This window comes from Solanum lycopersicum, chromosome 1, assembly GCF_036512215.1.
Source record: "Solanum lycopersicum chromosome 1, SLM_r2.1".
In the NCBI taxonomy this organism is placed as follows: Eukaryota; Viridiplantae; Streptophyta; class Magnoliopsida; order Solanales; family Solanaceae; genus Solanum; species Solanum lycopersicum.
In genome coordinates this window covers 36,760,981-36,781,457 of record NC_090800.1, presented here as the reverse complement: position 1 = coordinate 36,781,457, position 20,477 = coordinate 36,760,981, and the positions used below count along the sequence as shown (strand labels likewise).

Here is a 20,477-nt window from a genome sequence, read left to right as displayed (position 1 = left end):
ACAAAATGATCGTTTTTTTTTTACTTTATGCTCTAAACTCTACTTTTTAAATATGTATACGTCATAATCTCCAACATATAAAGACAATTATTTTCACTTTGTTATGGATGAAGTGAAAAGACCATGTTCTTTTTTTCTCATACACTTTTTTAAACGACCTTTGTTTATTTTCAAGTTGGTTAAATGACATTAATCAATATATGTTAAACAAAAACTGAAAAAACTGAAAAAGTACTCTTTCTTCTTTATGTAATAGTATATTTTGTTTATTAGAAATTAGTTCAATGTGGAAAATAGAATAAATTTAAATTTTTATCCATTCAATTGAATTTGAACTAAAAATTCTTTTATATTTAAATAATATGAAAAGATTAATTTATATTTTAATGTAATATTTTATGACCGTGTGTAGCGTGGCTGAGTTACCTAGTGTATTATATAACGAGTCAACAACCAACCTAACCCAATATTTATTGATAAAATATCTTTATTATCTTAAAAAGTATAAGAACAATATTTGAAAATTACTCATTGCTTAATATTACCTTAATTAGTCTAGCTTATTAATATTATATTAAATATTTTTATTGTGTAGCCAACGATTTGATTTTCTTAATATGGCAGTGGTTATTGTCTTTATGGCATTAATCAATTACTAGTTGATTTGGGAGTTACAGTAATCCTATGAAATATTTGGTAGTATTTGATACACTTTATGAGTATAATTTAGTTCTTATTGTGTACTTTATGCACAACTATATTTGCTTGTATTATATAACCTTTATGGCAGATTGGCTACTACTTTTCATGAGTTGTGCACACGGCTGATGGTATGGTATTTACCATAAACATATATATTTATATATACTACTTTTATGTGACAAAAAGAGTAGTACGAAACATTACTTTAAAAAACCTTTTCTTCCTAATTTATTTGTTGGGCTTTTTTAAGTAAAATATATTATTTGTTTGAGCTTGTTGAATCCTGGGATACATCTTAACCAGTGAAATATCTCTAAAGATAGTGCCATAGGCACGCCTCAAGGTACGAGATTTCGTGATCTCCAATAGTTTCCAACAATCTTAAAGATATTTCAGTTATCATATTCACGGAAACAATTCAGCTGCCACTGTTACTGATAATACCACCATTGTTGCTCAAACATGTCATGATGTTGTTCCTATTGTTCCTTCGCACAACTTTAGCAAATACTTCCTTGATGTTTCAAAAGTGAAAGCTTTTGGTGGATAAAATATTAAGAGATGGCATGAACGAACTTTCTTTGCTCTTGACATGTATGGAATGGCGCCCGATGAATCTGCTTTTGAGCAACTAAATTAGGGGATTTATGCAAATAAGGTATGTAAACATACAATATTAAGTACTCTTTCTAATGAATTGTTCGATGTGTATTGTTGTAATAAGGAAGCAAAGGAGATTTGAAAATCGCATCTTGCTAATATACAGCTGAAGATACTACCAAACAAAAGATTGTTATTGGTAATTTTTACAAATGGGAGATGACAGAGGAGAAAGATGTGAAGATACAAATCAACGAGTGTCATAAACTAGTTGAAGATCTTAAACCAAAAAAAATGTTTTACCAGAGCAATATTGATTAAAAAAATTACCAGAATCTTGGAATGACTATAAAAAAAATTTGAAGCATAAAAAAAGTTATTCTCTCTTTGTTGGAATTCTACCCTCCTGAATTCTTCAAAGGAACACGTACTGACAACTAGTTTGTGGCTACTTGAAGAAACTTTAACAGTAATTAATTTAAACAGCACTTTGTATTATTTGTAACTTTCAAGTAATACAAAGATTACAACGTTTAAGCTCTCAAGGAATTATAAACTCTAATTCCTTCTACTCAAAGACAAAAACTACTCTCTAGTTTTCTATCTTCTCAATGCTTTTCAAGTTCTATAACTTGTCAAGCAAATCTACTATCTAGATTGTAAACAAGACTCTTGAATACAATCTTAACAACATTATCACTCAACTCGCAGCACTCAAATGATTTTAACAAAACTTTCTCAACCCTCTTGATCGTGTTTTGAAGTTCTCTCTTTGTAGGTGCGCAAGTTTTTCTAATCAAAATAGCTCTCTATTTATAAACCAGAAATTCAGCCAATCCTTGTACAAATCAACTTGTATTTGTCTTCTACAAATCCTTGTTGACTTCTACTAACTCTTTTTCTCGAAACCTTATTGCACTCAAATTTTTTTTAATAGTTTTCCTTAACCAAGTAAACTACTATAAACAAAAACGTACATATAAGTTTCCATATCTAACACATACGCCGCCACTTGCATACACATTGCATTATTTCACTGGAACATGTTGCGTTACCTGTTCAATACAATTTTGCCATATTCAAAATCTCAAGATTAAAAAATTTCCCCTTTTTGACTATGGCAAATAATCAGCTTGCATTTGAATAGGTACACAATACATCAATCAACATATAGAGCACTTCAATATCATCCTACAAGTCTGCAGGCTGCTTCCCCCTTCTGCCATTAGCCAAAAAAACATTGAAAACCAAAGTACATATGCATACTAGACTAGAGCATCAGACAAAGTCATTAGTGACATCAAGAGTTAGACATCAAACCAAAATACATACAAAAATAGTAATGTCTACTTCAGTCTTTAACTAGTCAAAAAATAAAAAATTATAAGATAATGCATATATGAGGATTGACTAAACAGAGGGTGCCATAGAGGTGGAAGAGTTTGAAGATCCCTTGGTTAGCAACCCCATGATACTTTGTAGATGCCCAGAATTCACTGCTCGTTCCTTATGTAACGTAGCCTGAGTTTGAGTGAGTTCTTCCTTAATCCTGCAGTTCTCAGCAATCAATTCCTCACGTTCCAATTTATGAGCAATCTGGACCTATTCCATCTCTACTGAATGAGCTCTTTTTAGTGCTTCCATCTCCTTTTCTACAGCAGTAAGAGAAGCCCTCAACCGTTAAGTTTTCACATCAACCCTTTTAGGTGTACCAGGCATGTTCATGTAGTATCAGAAATGGTTTGAATCTGCCACTTTCTTACAGGCACACCAAAATGTTCAAATACGTGTCCTAACCAAAATACATAAGCCAAACCCCTTTGTTTTTTATAAACCTTGGACAAACTATGTATGTGACTCATTATTAGGATTGGCAAGTTTATTTGAGTCCTAGACAATAGTAAGTCCATAAGTGTGAGATCCAAGTAACATGTTTCAGTCCTTTTTTGCTTTCTTGGAAGAAGAATTTTGTGAACTACATTAAACAGCATCTGATGTAAAGGTAACATACATCCCTTATCAACACTAGAATATTCTGATAGAGTAGGATCATTTGAGAATCGCCTACATATGTCAAGTTGAGAGGTGTTACCCTCTAAAGGAGGCCAATCCTTCTTGACATAGTGACCCCATCCCCTGCTAGGTATCCTGATTATTGAAGACAAAGTCTCAACAGTAAGTATAAAAGAAATACCACACACAGTACTAGTGATTGACGAGGCAGTTCCTGTTGCATTGATATAAAATTCTCTAGTTTCTACTCTACCCATTTTACGCCTAAAGGATCCTTGAAGCATCAGTTCTGTTCATCCTTGTTCTTATAAGATGATCACTAACTCATCCATCTCACCACCCCCAAAGCCAGAAATTACTCTCCCCCTAATCACACTCCTCTTCTTAAAGGCTAATACTCGTGCATGGTAATCATTATCATCTAAATCATGAAATTTTGATTTGGATGAAATTTTTTTCGTTTCTGACTATTCACTGTATCTGCTACAAAGTTTAACGATGAAGAAGACTTACGCTTTCTTGTGCGAATTTTCTTAGTTGATTTAGCCAAAGTCTCTGCTTCTCGAGTGCGTTGTACAGATCTAGTTACTCGAATTGGTACCTTTGCCGGTAGAATAGAGTGAGATTCTTCTGGAGTTTCAGGAAGAATCATAGCAGGAGGTTAGCAAGAAGATGAACTTCGTTTGGAACAAGTTCTGATTTTGGAAAGCATTTCAAGCAAGGTGATATTTTCATCATCAGAACTATTTTCTTGGTCCTGTGACGAAAACATTTGTTCCCCCTCACTTCGTGCACTCATATTTTCTAACCCTTGACTTCTATCTTCCCCCTGAACTAATGCATCTTCCATAAGATACCATCGAGTTACGCCGGTCAAATCAATGTAGAGAATAGCTGGTAGGGCGTGTAGGCTTTGTTGAGTATCAAAGGGAATTATGGCTAGTGAAAGATTGGAGGACATGGCCATTTTTTCTCAACAACACAGTGTGGATTCTGGGATTCAAGGGTTTGAGAGAGAGAAAAATCGGAGAAGAAAGAGAAAAGGGAACTGCGTTTTAAGAGGAACTATAGGGAAGTGTAAGGGTTTTATGAGAATGGGAATAGGTATGACTTAAAAGGTTTTCTGCAGGTTTTGAATTGGCGGTTGTGGTTTGTGATGATGATTTTTTTTAATTAAATAAAGGAATGGAATCCAATGCATTGGTCTTATAATTTTTAGTCTATCTTAGTTAAGAAGAGTAGACATACCTTTTAAGCATGCATAAATGATTTTGAGAGTCCAATTCCTTCAGCTTCTATTTGTTTAGTTTATCTTCATCATTCCTGGCTCCAGCCTGTTCCTTTCAAAGTGTTCCCTTGCTAATGCCTTTGTAAAGATGTCCGCGATTTGTTCTTCTGTAGTACAAAAGTTCATAGAGATTAAACCCTTTTCCACATTGTGTCTAAGAAAGTGATGACGATTGTCAATGTGTTTAGTTCTCTTATGTTTTGCTGGATTTTTTGCAATGTTGATAGCACTAGTATTATTGCAGAAAATTGGAACTTGTTCAATTTTAAGACCGAAATCACTAAGTTGTTGCTTAATCCACAAAAGTTGGGCGCAACATGACGCAGCTGCTACGTACTCAGCCTCAGCAGTGGATAGTGCAATTGAGTTTTGTTTCTTTGATCCCCATGAGATGAGACACGATCCTAGAAAGTGAGCCATTCCTGTAGTGCTTTTTCTATCACCCAAGTATCCAGCATAGTCAGCATCTGCATACCCAACTAAATCAAAGTTGCTTCCTTTTGGGTACCAAAGTCCTAAATCAGAGGTACCTTTTAAATATCTGAGAATTCTCTTGACTGCTTGAATATGTGATTCTTTAGGATTAGTTTGAAAGCGAGCAGATATTCCTACACTAAACACAATATCAGGTCGACTAGCAGTAAGATACAAAAGTGAGCCAATCATGTCTCTATACAGTTTTTGTTCAACAGTAGAACCTGTTCCTTCAAGGTCCAACTTAGTGGCAGGGGCTATTGGAGTATCAATTGGTTTAGCATCGTCCACTTTAAACCTCTTAAGTAATTCTTTGACATATTTTTGTTGATGAATCCATGTACCTCCAGGTGTTTGTTTTATTTGAAGCCCAAGGAAGTAGTTTAATTCACCCATCATACTCATTTCAAACTCATTACTCATAAGATTTGCAAATTCTTTTGTGAGACTCTTATTTGTAGCTCCAAATATGATATCATCAACATAGATTTGCACGATCAAGAGACCCTTTTCTTTATTCTTGAAGAAGAGTGTATTCTCAATTTTACCTCTTGAATATCCATGACTTAAAAGGACTTTTGACAATCTATCATACCATGCCCTTGGAGCTTGTTTTAACCCGTAGAGATCTTTGTCAAGCTTATAGACATGGTCAGGGAAGTCATTATTCTCGAAGCGAGGGGGTTGTTTAACAAAAACTTCTTCTTGTAATAGCCCATCCAAAAAACCACTTTTGACATCCATTTGATACAATGTGAACTCCATGTGAGATGCGAAAGCTATAAGCAATCTGATTGCTTCTTTTCTTGCCACGGGTGCAAAAGTTTCATCATAATCTATCCCTTCTTCTTGATTATATCCTTGAACAACCAACCTAGCTTTGTTTTTGATTATGGTACCATGTTCATTTAACTTGTTCCTAAACACCCATTTAGTTCCAATTATGGTTCTGTTTGAGGGCTTAGGTACTAGATGCCATACTTTACTCCTTTCAAATTGATGTAATTCTTCTTCCATGGCTATAATCCAATCTGCATCTTGAAGGGCTTCACTTATTTTCTTTGGTTTTACCATGGATAGAAATGCACTATGCGCGTAGTGATTCTTCATTCCTGATCGGGTGGTAAAACCTGAAGAAAGATCGGTGAGTAGGTTTTCCAATGGGTGTGATCCTTGGTATTTATACTCTTTTAGGGTAGGAGTTGATCTTTCTTGCTCTTTATTAACATCTGGTTGATTTTCATCTGTATCAACTCCTTCATCAGAATTTACTTGAGTTTCAGTTTCTTCTTTGTTTGTTGTGTCAGAGGAACCGGTTTCTTGGACCTGTTCCTGTTCAGAGACAGCCTGTTCTTCAGTTGATGTGTTATTGACCAACACATTTTCATTAGACATAGTGCTGCTTTCATCGAAAATAACATGGACACTCTCTTCGACACACATTGTTCTAATGTTGAGTACCCTATAAGCTTTACTATGTGTAGAATATCCAAGAAAGATTCCGTTGTCACTCCTAGCATCAAATTTTCTAAGCAGATTTTTTCCATTGTTATGAATAAAGCACTTGCATACAAACACTCTAAGATGAGAGATGTTGGGCTTTCTGCCTTTTAATAATTCATATGGAGTTTTTTCTAACAAGGGTCTAGTCATGCAACGATTTATGGTGTAGCAAGCAGTGTTTATTGCTTCTGCCTAGAATTGGTTTGCAATTTTACTTGCGATCATCATAGTTTTAGCCATTTCTTGAAGAGTTTTGTTCTTTCTCTCTACCACACCGTTTTGCTGAGAAGTTCTTGGGGCAGAGAAATTATGATCAACCCCATGATAGTCACAATATTGGGCAAACTTTGAATTTTCAAATTCAGTTCCATGATCTGATCTAATTGCCTTTAATTGTTTCCCATATTTTCTTTGAATTTTTCTCATTAGTGAACAAAAAACCTCAAAGGCATCATCTTTTGCTGCAAGGAATAGTGTCCAGGTGTACCTAGTGTAATCATCCACTAAGACAAACACATATCTTTTCCCCCTCTACTTTGAACCCTCATTGGTCCACATAAATCCATGTGAATTAGTTCTAAGGAACAAGTTGAGCTTACCATCTGTTTGGACTTAAATGATGATTTTATCTGTTTCCCTAGAGTACATGCTTCACAAACCTTATCCTTCTTGAATTTATTTTTAGGCAGTCCTATAACTAAATCCTTGGTGATAAGTTTGTTTAATTGAACTTGGCTAGCATGACCAAACCGTTTATGCCATAACAAGGGATCTTTTTCCAACACACTTAAACACACTAGATTTTTGTCAGAGATTGTTGAGGTATCTACAGTGTAGACATGTTTATCTCTTTTTCCTGTTAGCACTAATTTTTGTGTGTTTAGATTGATTACTTCAACACCAGTAGATCGAAATATTATCTTGTTTCCTTTGTCACACAATTGAGATATGCTGAGTAAATTGTGTTTCAGTCCTTCCACATAGTATACTTTATCAATTGAGTGTTCATCAGATCTTCCAATCTTTCCACAGCCTTTGATTTGACCTTTTTGTTCACCACCAAAAGCAACCATACCTCCTTTTCCTTTTTCTAGTGAGAGAAACAATGTCTTATTCCCTGTCATGTGTCTTGAGCAAGCACTGTCCATGTACCACTGCTGCTTGCTTTCTCTCACTTCAACCTGAAAAATTAGAGGTTTGATTTAGGAACCCAGATTAGCTTGGGTTCTTTGTTTTGATCAAAAGGATGAATCACATTTCTACGAGCCCATTTGGGAAGACTATTTTTTCTGGGTATGTGCCTGTTCCTCTGAACAGTTCTATAGGTTCTTGTTGAGTTGTTTTCTTCAGAGGCAATTTTGTATTTGGGACAATATTGTTTAGAATGACCAGAGTTACCACAAACGATGCAAAACGTAGGATTTCCATTTATGGGCTGTTCATATCCTATTCCAATTTTGATGTTCCTATTGTTGTTCCCTAGATGAGTTACTATCATAGAGGATTTTGTCCATTTGTTTGCTCTTTCCAGATCACTTCTTACTTTAGTCAATTTAAGATTTATCCTTTTACAGTTTTCCTTTTCTAGCCTTAAGGTTTTTTTGAGTTTGTCAACCTCAAGCTTTTGGTCAGGCATTTCACCCTCCTTTTCTTTGCCACGAACTTTTAATTTTGAATTCTTAGTTCTTAGTTCCAAATTTTGGGTTTCAAGTTGCTTGATTTTTTCTTGAAGGTCGAGTTTGTTCTTATTGAGATCAATATGCTCAAACTTTAAGCTAGATAAGGAAGGAAGTAGTTGGCTTTTGGTGTTCACAAGTTCTTGAATTTTGTCTATGGATGCCAGCAATAGGAGTGAGAGCTTTTTCTTGGAGAACTTTGCTAGCTTATCTTTTAGGTTAAGAAAGTTTACCTCAGTTTCTTCAGAGTCTGATTCAGGTTCAGCGTCTGATTCTTCTATCGCCATCAAGCCAAGGTCTTCAACGTCTTCATGCATGTCTGAAGAACCTGTTCCCCAGGCTGCATACATTGCTTGTTCCTTTTCTTTGTTTTTCTTTTTGTTGAGGAGTTCCTTCCTTTCTTTTTCAGCATTTTCCTTTTTCCATTCTAATTCCCACATTGGGCAGTCCTTTATTTGATGATCTGTCTTACCACACTTAAAACAACCTCCATTTTGTGATCGTTCAGGATTTTTTTCTTTCAAGGGTGGTGATTTCTTTGTAGAGTTTAATCACCTTTTATAGATTTTCTTGAAGTTCCTACTTATCAGAGCCAGATCATCGTCATCTATGTCTGATTCATCACTTTCAGTTGCTTTAAGACCAAAACCTTTTTCTTTATTCCATTCACCTCTTTTGTCAACATTCATCTCATAGGTCTTGAGATTCCCAACTAATTCATCTAAAGACATATTAGTTAGGTCCTTAGCTTCTCTAATGGCGGTGACTTTGATTTCCCAAGACCTAGGCAGAATCCTACAAATTTGTTCAGTAGATTAAAAAAAAGTAAAATTTACCAAGGAAATGTAAGATTGTCATTATATGCTTTTATTGGGATCATGTCTTCTAAAATTTAGTAATCATACATTCAATGGCTATATATATTGACAGTTGAAACACAATTTTAATGATTTATCAGATATATAAAATAATGACAGGAAGGATAATATAACATACACATTCATATTCCAACAGTTTCAATTATTAAAGGAATAGTTATAAAGATCCTCACAAGTATAATGTAAGAGATAGTTAATTCATATATTGTTGTCTTCCAATGAGTGTTTATTCAGTCTGAAAGTACCTTTTAAAAAATCAGAGAAATCTTAATTAGTGTTTCCTTTCTATGAGTGTTAGTTCAATACCAAACTTAAAAAATGAGGAATCCTTAGATACCCTTCCAACAGTTGTCTATTACAATTTGCAAAATTACAGTATTCTTAAGTTGAACTCTATATTTCTAATGCCAGATTATTCTCTATGAGCTATATATTCATATTGCCAACACATAGAATTCCAATAACTTCATTATGTGCCTTGTTTGCAGCTCTGTTCGATGCAATTTCTTTCTTTACATGGCACATGCCTTTTTTCCTCATTTGATTGTGTACAAAATCTTCAAAACTCTCATCATGTTACCACATATCGACTACTCGAACTTTAAATTTATGCTTCTGGCAAGTTTCATGTAGCTTCTTCACCGATTTATTTGATGCATTTACGGTATAATTATAGCCTCTAATATATTCTTCCCTACCTCTCAAGTAGTATTAATTGAAGAAGTCTTTTTTTTTAACAAAAAAATTACTAATCATTCAAGGATATTCAAATATGGATAAACATCTACCATCCAGTTTATCTAACAGTAAGATTAAAATTAAAGGTTTAAGAATGCTTTGACAGTTTAAAACTCAATCTTGAGGAATGAACACATAATGCACAATTTAAGGTTATGAGATCTACATGATAATCTTGAATTTTACTCATTTAGAAAAGAGATAAGATCTTTGATCTATTCAAATATTTCAAGTGTCAAAGCATAACTTTGAGAATCAAGAAACTAAACAAAGTAGCTATCTTGGGAAAAAAATTTCATGTTTGTTGTCTGTAAAGTTGAGTTTTTTCTTCTTCATAAACACCATAAAAGAGTAAGCAAATTTTAGTTTATTATTTTTATTGTTGATAATGTTTATATTTAAATGTTGCTTTCAAGAAAAACAGATAATACATTTGTTAGTTCTCAGCCTTCAAAATCTTGAGGGAAAAGAGTGAAATTTGCTAGATTTAAAAGTCCAATCATTTATTAACACAGAAAAATCATTTATTAGAGTAGCATGCACAAAGCTCCATATCATATATTTCCTTTTAAAAGGAAGGTTGATGATGACCAACTATATCTACATGAGAAAGGGAGGAATAGAAAAAGAAAAGAAGATCAAGGAATTTAACTGAGAAGGTTCAATGAGAGTGGCGAGAGATTTTATTCGACATGAGTAAATGAACAACACATGTCTTCACCGCTACAAACATACAATATATATCTCTAAAAGGGCATTAGTATACAAGGCTTTTCATATTTCCGCCATACAAAGTTAAAGGTTTTTTAATATAAGAATAGTTGAACCAAAGTAATAAATAAAATAATTGTAAATAAACCAAGGATTTTACTCCCTCAATGGTGGATACTTCAACATTTTAGATAAACAAATCCTTTTACCGTCTCACCCTTGAGTTTATAAGCTCTATTATCAATGATAACGTAGACATAATATCTCTCTCAATAGACAACGAAATAGATGAAAAAGAGAGACAAATCTCTGACAAAAACAATACAAATTCAATGAAGAAGGTCACTGAAAAGGAAAAAAATCAAGTTAAAAGATAAACTTACTGATGAAGGAAAGAGAAAGGCATAAGAAAAATCTAATCTAACCTCTATTACTGAAGTCCTGTCCATTTCATCTTTAAACACTACTTTAGTAGAATAATCTTAGAGCATTTTAGAAAATCGGCTTATGTCTCAATAATTATATCTAGCTAGCCTCTTCATTTTACTATGATAAAATATGAGAAATTAATCTCAAAGACAAAATCTACCGCTAAGAGCTTCTAAATTTAATTGCAAATAGTGACATCACAGAAAAGAAAATTATCAGTGAAGTAATTAAAAACTTACTGCATTTTAAAGTATGTATTGACTAGAGGTGTCAAAATGGGCTGGTCCAACCCAACCCTAACGGGCTAGAGAGTTAAAATGGATTGGGGCGGGGTGACCCTTTTAATTAAAGGGTCAATAATATAGAGGCCCAATCCAGTCCTAAGAGGGCCACGAGTTGGGACGGATTGGCCCTTCAACCACAAAATGAACAGTATTACTCTCTTAGAAAAGAATCGAATGTTGACGTCTATGACCACGATATCAATTCATACAAAAATTCATTTATAAATCACACTTTGGTGAATAGTTATAAAAATATATTTATGAATCACACTTTGGTGAATACTTACAAAAATAGATAATAACCAATGTAAGATTTAGCGGATAAATGTTGATCATTCCATCATTTCTCCCACAAAAAATTAGTTGGTTTAAAAGATTTCCAGGAACACAATACTTAACAAATCTAAATTTCTAAATAGTACACGACTCATTAATTAATGTTTTACAACTCCGCTTCTACTTTCACTCATCGATCACATTTGAATCAACATGTGATATTTTTTTCTTTAAGAAGTTTATCTTCATCTACAATTCACCATGCAAGATAATATTGCAAAATACTTGATTTTTTATTTTTAAAAATATTTAGTCATAAATTCTTTAAAAATAAAACACTATTAAAAATATATATATCAAAATATTTTAAAAAATTAATCGCCCACGAGCTGGCTTCTGAGGCTTGCGTGTTGGATCTACGAGGCCAACTGGCCAAATGAGGCGGGCTAAAAAGCCTCGTTCATAAATGAGCCAAAAATATTAAGCCCAACACCACTTATTTCAAGGGTTGGGTTGGGCCAGCCTCACAGACTATTTTCTTATATAGTCTATGGAATACCTCACTTTGCTCTCAAAATGGTTTTCTCTCTCTAACTTGGCGTGTTCTACAAATGAGCAAGAATGCTCTATTTATAGAAGGATAAAACCATGCCTATGTCACTAATGACATATGTAAACATAGAAAAGTCAAGAATGGTTGCAAATCTTACCAATTTGCCAACTACCAAATCTTTTCTTTTCAACTCCAACAATTGCTTGTACCAATTGAATAACTAAAGTTGACTAAAACAATGAGATGGATTTAACAAATCTCCCCCTCCAGTCCCATTTACTGGAAGAAGGTATCTTCAACTTCTTTAGAGAGAGCTCATACCCACAAGTTCTTTGCATAACTCGAACTTGTCTTTCGGTATCATCTTGGTCAGCATATCTGCAGGATTTTCACTTGTGTGAATCTTTTTGACGTGAAATGATTCATTCTCCACTTTCTCACGAATCCAATGATATCTGACGTCAATGTGTTTTGTTCTTGCACGGTACATGGAGTTCTTGCTCAAGTCTATTGCACTCTGGCTGTCACAATAGACAATATACTCCATCTGATTCAAACCAAGCTCGTGAAGAAATCGCTTTCGCCATATCATCTCCTTGCCGGCTTCAGTAGCCGCAATATACTCAGCTTCAGTTGTAGATAGTGCAACACACTTCTGCAACTTTGACTGCCATGATATAGCTCCCCCTGAAAAAGTAAACAAAATCCAGTAGTGGATTTTCTGTTATCAAGGTCACCTGCCATATCAGAATCTGTATCGCCTTTCAAGATTGGATTTGATGCTCCAAAACACAAGCATTCATCTGAGCTTCATCTAAGATACCTGAGTATCCATTTTCACAGCTTCCCAATGCTCTTTTCCCGGATTTTCGAGAAATCTACTGACAACACCAACTGCGTGAGCAATATCAGGTCTAGTGCACACCATTACATACATTAGACTTCCGACGACGGAGGAATATGTAACTTTGGCCATGTTCTCTTTTTCCGCCCTAGATGTAGGACACATCTTCTTGCTCAACTTCATATGACCAGCAAGAGGTATACTAACAGGATTAGCATTCTTCATATTGAAACGCTCCAGTACGCGTTCAATGTACTTCTTCTGAGACAAATAAATCTTCCTTTTATATGTAAGACGAGTAATTCTTATGCCTAAAATTTGCTTGGCGTGACCCAAGTCTGTCATAGAAAAAGACTTACACAACTGTTTTTTCACCTCGTCAATCTTGAAAGTATTCTTGCCCACAATCAACATATCATCCACATACAACAAAAGGATGATAAAATCATTGTCAGTAAATTTTTGTACAAATACGCAATGATCTGAAGAAGTCTTCTTATATCCTTGCTCCCCCATAACATATTCAAACTTTTTGTACCATTGTCTGGGAGCTTGTTTGAGGCCATAGTGACTCTTTTTGAGTTTGCATACAAAATTTTCTTTACCATCTACTTTGAAGCCCTCAGGTTGTTCAATATAAATCTCTTCTTCTAGGTCACCGTGAAGGAAAGCCGTCTTCACATCCATCTGCTCAATCTCTAAATTAAGACTAGCAGCCAAACCTAGAACTATGCGAATCGAGGATATTTTCACAAAAGGAGAAAATATTTCGTCAAAGTCAATACCTTTCCTTTGACCGAATCCATGAACAACCAATCTAGCTTTGTACCTGGGCTTCAAGTTGTGTCCTTCAGCTTTAACTTTGAACACCCACTTGGTCTTCAAAGCTCTCATGCCCTTGGGCAATTTTACCAACTCATAAGTGTGGTTTTCATGCAAACACTACTAGAAATTTGGTCTACTGCCACGGTTCACCTATCATTGCAATTGACGTTACTACCGTAGCCATAGGTCTAAGGCTACGGTTACACCAACCGCTACAACAGATCGCGTAGCAATAGAGCTGTTGCTACGGTTCTGTGCGACAGTTCATATAATCGTTGCCATACATTGACCTATTGCCACAGTTATCATTTGAATTAATTGCCAACGGTTATGTACGTATTGGTACAGTTTTTAACTGTCGTAATAGAGGTTATGCATAAGTTCTGTTAAGGCTATGGCTACAATTTTTTTCGATTCAACACACCATTTCACTCAATTGCGACGGTTGTTATAGGGATATTGCAACACTTTTAAGCAATTGTAGAACTGTTGCTTAATGCCTATTGCATCGGTTATTACCTGCTATTTGCAACAATTCTAATGCAATATTAGTAAGCTCTATATACCTGCTATATACTAAATCATTCATGAGAATAAATTTTATAACATAAAAATACACATAAATCGTTAACGAGAATAAATGTTCATTACCGTAATTAGAATTCAAGATCCGTGATTCTAATATCAATTAAAGCAAAATATACAAATCATTTTATAGCATTCAAAAAAGGTGAAACACATGCCATAGAATTTTCAATCTTCAAAAATATATGATTTCTAGAACATCAATAAAGTTTAAATCAATATATACTTCAGCTCCTATGTCAAGTCTTCACTATTGCTTTCATTGCCTTCTTCGATTTCGTCACCTACATACAATCAGAAAAAAATATAAATAATTTAGGAAACATCAAATCTTAGAAATTAACAAGTATACATGTAGTTACAACCAGGCATTAGCTTTTAGAATTGTTCAACCCTAAAACTTGGAAATCAAGTACATGCCAATAACATTCAACTGCTAGCTGCGCGCATTCAAACTTCTACAAGCAGCAGCAGAAACAAGAGACCATACTACATGCAGTAATTAGCTAATACGTTGACTCGACTAAACATAATCGTGAAGCTAGGATTCGAATCTATGTATAATGCTACATGAAACCAGCAGCAGAAACAAGAGAGCAGCAGCAGAAACAAGAGAGCAGCTGCAGAAACAAGATAGACCAGCAGCAAAAATAAGAGAGCAGCTGCAGAAACAGGATAGACCTGCAGCAGAAACAAGAGTCTAGACTACAAGCAGTAGAAACAACACTATAATGCTACAAGAGACATGTTTAATTAACATAAACAAGAAACCAGACTACATGCAGTAATTAGCTACTACGTTGATTGGCTTCCAAAAGGTATCAATAAGTTATATAGAAATAGCTGGAACCACTGCAACTCGTCAAAAGGCTCTTAAAGAACAGTACCTTTTTTCCTGCACTTGCATTCGCTGCATCATGTTGGTATGTCCATTGTGTAGTCTAACTAGTGCTCAGTAATAAGATTTCTCTGCTCACAAACTTATAACCTACTGTAAGGGACAAAATGATGATATCCAAGAAAGTGCAGTTTTGGAGGGTTATAGATGCAAGGACAAGAGATGCACTGGTTTCCTGCTTCGTGACTCTGGTATATGATCTCTTTCTCGAACCTCATCTTAAACCTGCAAGATTGATCTTGATCTGGTTTCCTAAGGACTTACTTTTTTTGTGTTGGTAATAAAGGATTCACATGCCAATTATGTGGACTTGTTAGGGACAAGGAAGAAATAAAGAATACTGTTCATGAAATCCAATCACTGTCTGAAAAGGCTTCGTTTTCACTTCCATGTGGACGTATCCTCTGCATTTAGCACTAAGAATGTCTAATCTATGTTACTATCTGTAAACTCTATATAATAGTCATATATAGATATTCTACTAATGTTAGAATAATCATCATGTTAATACTACTTCTAACAATGTGTTGAGCTAATCTTTCCCCTCTAAGTCAGCACTAGCTATATTACGCCATAAGAGGAGGCACTAGTCCTCTACTAGGCTACAAGCAGCACCAGAAAACTCATGAACCAGACTACAAGCAACAACTCAGACATTAAACTATCAGAGAACAAGTAGCAACTCAGAAATTAAACTCATGAATCAGGCATTTAGTGATCCTCTACCTAACTTTTCCCCAACTTCCTTAGATGAATAGCATACTATTCCATTCTAATCCTATAGCAAGTAGCAACAACAAATACCAATAAAAACATAGAATTAGCGACACCAACCTTGTTTAGCCCCTTGAATAGAAGTAGATTCTCTTAGTGAAGGAGTCGACAATGCTTCCAATATGTTAGGATCAATTAATCCTGCATGCTTAAGTTGTGCAATAACATCTGCAATAACTTCTTGTCGCACAATTTTCTTTTGTTCCTCCATTTGTTTCTCCATTTTCTGCATCCTCTCTTGCATTTGCTGCATTCCATCAGTTGTTGCACTTAAAGTTGATTCCCAATTGCCAACTTTTTTTTTCAAAGTAGTCTTTGTAACTCCTGCGCCATATAGTCTTAGACGTCCCGGATGTTCAGGACCCATGACGCTTGAAAATGCATCAACATACTCACCATTTATGCTTATTTATTTTTCAATTTACTCCATTTCAGCCTACCAAAGTATATCCAACAAATACAATCTTATGAAATAAATAATTGATCTCAACAAAAAAAATTAAAATAAACAGGCACATACAATTTTACTAGTAGTATCTTCATTTGAGGCCTTGTACGATCGCCTAGGTTTTCTTGTTCTTATAACCACAAAGAGATCCTTAGATGATACTGTCTCCTTATCTTTCTCCTAGTCGAATTGAAATATATATAAAAACTAAACTCACATTGGAAGACATCCAAAAGAAAATTTCATTAAAAAATAATATATTAGAGAACTCACCAGCTTATTACGAACTAAAGCGAAACTCTTTTTGCCAGCAGTGTGTGGATTCATCAGTTTTTTTCGATTCTTTGCATTTGTTTCAGACATTTTCTGCAAAGAAATGAATCAGTAATGTTAATCAAAGGTATATTAGTGTTATATAGTGTACTAGACGAGGTCAATATTAGTCTGTCTTTCCTTTATAAAAGTCCATTTTTCGTTTATAACAATCTGTCAATATTAGTCATTATATAGTGTTAAGGTGTCTTGTAAAATGCATGTGACTATCACAATAAATGAAGCTTCAAAATATTACAATACAAAAGAGAGTAAAATAAAAAATAAAGCAGAATATATACTATTATCACACTACTTTAGACACAAAAGTACAACCAAGACTCAGGTAAAGCAGAATCAATACTATTATGTTAGCAACGCCGATATCACACTATGGACAATTATGTCATAGCAGTCAATATTGGCACTTTATCCAGATGCTTTAGTACCTATACTATTCAGATGGTTACTATATGTTTTGATTTACTTTTGTAGCAGTCAGAGAGAAGGTTATGCAGACTGGTCCGTATACAAACCATAATATTGCTAGAGGTATGAATTACAAATAGAAATGAATCATATTTCATTGCAATTGTCATTGACATTTCTCAAACTTAAGTGGAGATAGTTACACTTGCTGCACCTTATGGGTCTTTCTAGTAAGGTCTGAATTACAGATACAGTCCAAAATGTTGCTCTAATTGCTTTAAGTTTGTGCATGATAATAATCCACTTGCTGATTAAAAAGACACCTATGAGAAAGAAGAGTCAAGAGGAAGCATAGAAGCTGGGAAGAGAGGTACTATTTTTTCTAACAGTTTTGAAGTGTTGGGGGTCACAAAGTGGGAAGAAGCTGGGAAGGGAGCGAAAATCAAGAGCTATAATACAAATGCTACTAATTAAAAAAATTGATATTCTGAACTACATTTTTACCTTGAATTTTTCAGAATTCCAATATTTGAGTAGCTCTCTAAATTGACATTCATGAATATGACCAGACTTTTTTGCCATTCGAACTGCATCATTTTCATATGGATCGTAATAATTAAGCTTCAAATCACTTCTATGTCTTCTCCAAGCATCTCGAATTGTTACCATAGCCCAATGGTACGCAGCTTCAGGAATAATATATTTCCCCTATAATTTTGTGTCATTCAATTAGCCAATAGAAGTAAAATACTTTTACAAATAATTTATTATTGTAAACTACAAACCTTGGTATAATCCCACAAATCCTTTTTAGTGTCCATGCTCCTCCAATCCAATATATCAAATGGGCAAAGAGTCGCATTTCTAGCCAATGTTCCTAGGAAGCTACTTAGCTCTATGACAACATCATCCGTAGGACCAACATGTTGATTTTGACTATTCAGTATGATCAACTTACGTTCTTTTCGGGCATGAACATCATGCATTTGCGTTCTACCTCTTTTATTTGGACTGGAAACATCTCCAGCTCTAAGAAAATAAACGAAATATAATTAAAAATTATGAATACATTTAATAGGTTTGTAATCTTATATGTTACCTTGTTCTTCAGGTTGATCATTTGTTTGAGGAGTGAAAGAATTCATTTGCACTTGATCCTCGAAAGGAAAATCTTTGCCATGTTGGTCAAGAGGTAGCTCCTGGACAGGCTGCTCAAGAGGCAGCTCCTCGACAGGGTGCACAACAGGCAGCTCCTCGACAGGCTGATTTTCAAAAGGCAACTCCTCGGCAGATTTTCTTTTTGCTTCAGATTGTGGTGCCATTGATTGTTGTCCTCCAATTAATTTGAGCAGGTGTCCTTTCTCGCACTCTATTTCTTTAATAATTTCATTTGTTGTCAATAACCGTCGTTTCTTATTTGCCAAGAATGATACGATCCCGGTTTAGCAAATGTCTTCTTTTTGGCTTTTTTGGTTCTTTTTGAAGTTTCTTGTTGACTCATAGCTATGACTATTCTGACCTGTGTGAAAATAGAAGAAATTAAAAAGTTACAAAGATATTGCAAAGAGCTGAAAAACATCCAGTAGGTCTGTTACTTTCCACAATCACACACAAGATTTAGAGTGTTTTTAGGAAGCCAATTGGTGGAATTATAAGAGTGAAGAAGTGTTCAAAGAATCATAAAAACGAGATACGAACCTGGAGTGTTGGACCTTAATAAAGAGATAAGAACCTACTGATTTGCTGGTCCACTAATATATTGAAATTGCTCAGAGAAACTGCAAAAACAAGAAGAATGAAAATGATCAATAAGAGAGAAAAAAGACTTACCATAACATGAAAAAAAATATATAGAAACAAAAAGAAGAGATAGCAAATATAGGTCACTCAACATTCATAATCTATATGATGCAACTCAAATGATATTCATTACTTACTATAAGAAAAAAAAACATAATGTATTCGAACAAGTCCACAAGATCCTTTGTCAATCATCAACTTCCATCCAATCCCAATCAGTATCATCAAAGTCATCCTCCTCTTCCGATGTTTCCATAGCTTCATCTTGTGAATGTTGTGCAATGGAAGGAGCATCGATGATATCAACAGGAAGATCTTCTCTAGACCATCTAACATCTACATCAACTAATCTTTCTGATGAACCAATATCATCATTAGGCTCTCTCCAAAATGTTTCTTCAATATTAGGACAATTATCTTCCTCCAAATCATACAAATCCACAGGGACTTTGTTTCTTGCATAATAAACATTTTTCTCAACCGGGTCTTCCACATAAAAAACTTGATGCACTTGAGATGCTAGTACAAAAGGATCATTTGTACTACATTTTTTGTTGAAATATACCCGAGTCAATCCATATTCATCGACTTCATTATGAAACCAATCACAATTAAAAAGTACAACACTAAAGCAACCCCAATAATCAATCTGAATGATATCCTGAATTATTCCGTAATAGAGAACCATTCCATCAACTGGAGTTTGGTCCCTAGCACTAGCAAAACTATCCGTTGTGGCTGACAAAGTCACTCCACTATTCTGAGTTTTACAAGGGGCATCCTGTTTCTTCGTATGAAATCGATATCCATTAATGAAATATCCAGTTTATCTTTTTTCCACAAAGTTAGGCCCTTTAGCCTGCCATTTTAAATGATTGGACAATTCAATATTTTTAATTTTTTCACTAAACCAATCACCAAATTTTCTACTATGGACCTGTGCTTTTACCCAAGCATTGCCTCTAGTACGATTATCAGTTAAGCTCTTATGTTCCCTGTAAGCATGTAATGTAATTTAATCAATGTGTATTTATAAATGAAATGAAATTTTAAATACATTATCATAACATCTAAATGAAGTTTAAAAACAAATGAGTATTTTATCTTACTTGATAAATGTCTCTACTTGTTCATCTCCTATATTGAACAAAGTATATCGATGTGCTTCAAACAACTCATGCTGCTCCATGTTAAAAATCTTGCCTTTCCTTATATTTTCACTTCCAATTGGATGACATGTCTTAGGAAATAAATGTGAAACACCACCTTCCTCTATTTGAATGTACTCATCATCCTCTATTTCACACCTACTTAATTTTGTCTTCACCGTATTAGGTAGGTATATGGAAATAAAGTTCAAACAATCTACAGCTGAAAAACCTTCTACTATTGATCCTTCAGGATTTTCTCGATTATGAACAAGCCCCTTGAAGTCAC

The 20,477-nt window shown here is 34.5% G+C and overlaps 1 protein-coding gene and 1 long non-coding RNA gene across 2 annotated transcripts in view; one reads left to right on the top strand and one right to left on the bottom strand.

Moving 5' to 3' along the window:
- The first annotated feature begins 966 nt into the window (after nt 1-966).
- LOC138348361 (uncharacterized) overlaps nt 967-20,477 on the top strand; it is a 37,408-nt gene continuing 17,897 nt past the window's right edge. Inside the window, exons 1-2 of the long non-coding RNA XR_011220937.1 lie at nt 967-1,360; nt 18,352-18,592. This is a non-coding gene — a long non-coding RNA (uncharacterized lncRNA). The remainder of the gene's footprint in view (nt 1,361-18,351; nt 18,593-20,477) is intronic.
- Nucleotides 14,496-18,270, bottom strand: LOC104646478 (uncharacterized). The gene is made up of 5 exons (XM_026030093.2): nt 18,026-18,270; nt 17,745-17,948; nt 16,773-16,865; nt 16,112-16,679; nt 14,496-14,663 (listed from the first exon to the last, which is right to left on the bottom strand). Exons 1-4 carry the CDS (start codon nt 18,224-18,226, stop codon nt 16,551-16,553), a joined length of 627 nt encoding a protein of 208 aa, XP_025885878.2. The 5' UTR covers nt 18,227-18,270; the 3' UTR covers nt 14,496-14,663; nt 16,112-16,550.

Excerpts from the sequence above, each read along its gene's own strand:
- LOC104646478 (XM_026030093.2), bottom strand. The coding sequence starts at position 18,226 with ATGCATGATGTTCATGCCCGAAAAGAACGTAAGTTGATCATACTGAAT. Across the intron at positions 17,949-18,025 it reads ATTTGTGGGATTATACCAAG|GGGAAATATATTATTCCTGA; the intron begins GTTTGTAGTTTA and ends ACAAAATTATAG. Across the intron at positions 16,866-17,744 it reads GGAATTCTGAAAAATTCAAG|AAAATGTCTGAAACAAATGC; the intron begins GTAAAAATGTAG and ends ATTTCTTTGCAG.